This window comes from Anopheles aquasalis, chromosome 2 (genome assembly GCF_943734665.1).
Source record: "Anopheles aquasalis chromosome 2, idAnoAquaMG_Q_19, whole genome shotgun sequence".
Lineage (NCBI taxonomy): Eukaryota > Metazoa > Arthropoda > Insecta > Diptera > Culicidae > Anopheles > Anopheles aquasalis.
This window is the reverse complement of record NC_064877.1, coordinates 65880647-65883146: the sequence shown is the minus strand read 5'-3', so window position 1 is coordinate 65883146 and position 2500 is coordinate 65880647. Positions and strand designations below refer to the sequence as shown.

Sequence of the window (2500 nt, the reverse complement as noted above, 5' to 3'; positions counted from 1 at the left end):
CGAACGTTTCTGCAACATACAATCCGGATTCGAGGCGTTAAGTGTCCGTATGCAGACCACGAAGCCCACCAATCTTACCGCGAAAATACTCTTTCGCTGACCAAAGCGGGCATCAAGCTCGTGCAGCAACTCCTCGTGTGATTGCTGACTGGCGACCCCAGCGGAACCTCCACCAGCAGTTGAACAACGCTTCAGTTCCTCCAGATTGTGCATCACCTCGTCGCAGTTGCTTTTCGTTTCGAGCAGAATGTCCGAGAGGTGTGTAATGTTGTCCCTCAGATCGGCAATCATGACGACGTACTTGTGTGCCACGGCATTGTAAAAGACGACGCAGCAATCGAGAAGCTCGCACACGGTTCGGTACGGCTCTATGGGGCCACATCCTATGGACCCGCCGGGCCCAGACGTTCCTTTAGGGCCAACGCTAGATGAGGAACACTCGTCGGTACTTGTTTGCAGTCGTCGTTGTTGTTGCTGCTGATGCTGTTGAAGCAAATGCTGTTGTTGCGGTTGATGGCGCCGATCTGGTACGCTGTTTGCGGCTCGTGAAACAAGCGAATAGGTCATGGTTGGACCACCGGACACGAGGAACATGGCCGAATCGAGGAACACATTGAAAGCGGCTTAAAGTAGAGGGAGAGTAGGTAATCTTTCATGTGTGATCGAGATCATCGTCCAAGGTTAGTTACCAATTTCATTCCGAAGATCACTCGACTGATCGGTGGAGGCGATACTGGGGTGGTCCGCACCAAGTCGCTCCACCAGTTGGGCACGGAAATGTTTCCTGAGGTAGGACAGAACGCCACCGATGCGGTCCAGGTTCGCATACTTGAATGAACCATCGTAAAAGAAGCGATAATCGATGGTGGGAATGTTGGGGCTACTGTCGTCCTTTCCGTGCTGGTCACGGCACTCTTCCTCCCACAGCGTCTTGGCAACATCTAGCAGTGTACAGAGAAATGATAGTCCAATCGCTGGTTGCGTTGCTGACGAGTGAATACCCTGTAGGAGGTAGAATTCAATTAGTATCATAAACGTCTGGCGCCTGCCACCGATTGCCACTGGGTCCTACCCTCAATTCCACATTATTATCCATAACAAACCGACGAACTTTCGCAATAAACAACCGTCTGCTGCTGGGCGAACCCGTTTCCACATCGCCATCCTCATTGTTCATCAGCACGTGGATCAGATTCTTCTGCAGCGTGTAGAGTACGGCCGTATGCGATCTCAGCTTCCCGCAAGCGGCCAGATACGTTTCCCGCGGTCCACCCAGTCCCGCCGTCCAGATGTGGTCGTCCGGTAGGAGCTGCTCGAGCGTCGACTCGTCCGGTGGTTTCGTGTAGAGAAACAACGGCAGACAGTTCTTCTTGAAGAACTTGCACTCGAGCAGATACTTGCGGGTGGTCGGATGGTTACAGATGCACGTCAGGATGACGATCGTTTTGCGCTGCTTCTCGTACTCCAGATCGACCGGCGTTTCCTTGTACGTGTTGGCGAGGAAGTTGAGCAATTTCTTTAAAAACAATTTCATCTCTTCCGGTTCGAGGTAGGTCCAGAGTAGGTTAAGAAAGGTACCGAGTGTACTCTCCGGTGCGCCCGGTTGTGTCGGTGCTTCATTCCGCCCACCAGCGTTACTTCGCAGCACACAGAGCCCACGGATGTAGCTAAACACCTTATCCTCCACGACGTACGAGTTGCCGAGGAGGGGCGCAATGCGTTCGATCAGAGTGGCCGCAAGTAGCATGTATACGGCATCCGGTGAAACACCATTCGGGGCACTGTCTGCCACGGTTCCACGGTCAGTGTGGCGCGAGTGAAGGGAGATGGTTCCGGAGAGGTTCACGAGATACTTGAGCAAACAGTCCGCTTGGTAGAGTTCGATTTCCGGTGGCTCTTGCAGCGGTTTGTACCGTTCGACCGGATGCCGGAAGGGCGAACCTCCAAAGTTGGCCGTAAGGCTGTCGCCGAGTGCCAACGAGACGGCCGGAAACAGGGCGAGTCCTGGGCCACGCTCAATATCCTTGAAAGCTTCACCGAGTGGTGCTCCGTTGCGGTAATACTCGATCTGACCACCATCCATATCCACGCACACGCCAAAGATGTCTCCGGAGCGCCAGAATGGACCATACTTCTTGGTGTACACGTGCCAGATCCGTTGTTTGCTTCCGTCCAACCCATAGCTGTACCGCGTATCGCCGACACCCGTATCCTGCGTAAACTTGCAGTGTGCCGAACACCAACCGATCTGCATCACCCCCTTGGAGCGCAACTGAACCTGCAGCGTACGAGGAAAGGATTGTCACTTATTCCGTGGCACATTATGAAACCAACAAAACCTTACCTCATACATCCACCGGCCACTGTAGATGCAGCAGTTGGCTTTCACCGTGGGAAACGGATTCGAAGACTGGAGCGTTAGCTTATCCTTGGAAATCAATATTGAACCATCATCCGGAACATCGAATATTGTCCGCCGTGGCCCTAGCCGCCCTTCGAT

At 53.5% G+C, this 2500-nt stretch overlaps 1 protein-coding gene across 2 annotated transcripts in view; it reads right to left on the bottom strand.

The window, feature by feature from the left end:
* LOC126570827 (E3 ubiquitin-protein ligase RNF123) overlaps positions 1 to 2500 on the bottom strand; it is a 5153-nt gene that overhangs the window by 2093 nt on the left and 560 nt on the right. The window contains exons 2-6 of one of the 2 annotated variants that reach the window (XM_050228862.1): positions 2345 to 2500; positions 1073 to 2278; positions 690 to 1002; positions 79 to 623; positions 1 to 9 (exon numbers count right to left, since the gene is read on the bottom strand). The exon at positions 1 to 9 is cut by the window's left edge and continues 765 nt beyond it; the exon at positions 2345 to 2500 is cut by the window's right edge and continues 79 nt beyond it. In XM_050228862.1, coding sequence (XP_050084819.1) covers positions 1 to 9; positions 79 to 623; positions 690 to 1002; positions 1073 to 2278; positions 2345 to 2500 — 2229 coding nt within the window. Of the gene's footprint in view, positions 624 to 689; positions 1003 to 1072; positions 2279 to 2344 lie in introns of both variants that reach the window. The other variant, XM_050228861.1, reaches the window with a different exon arrangement.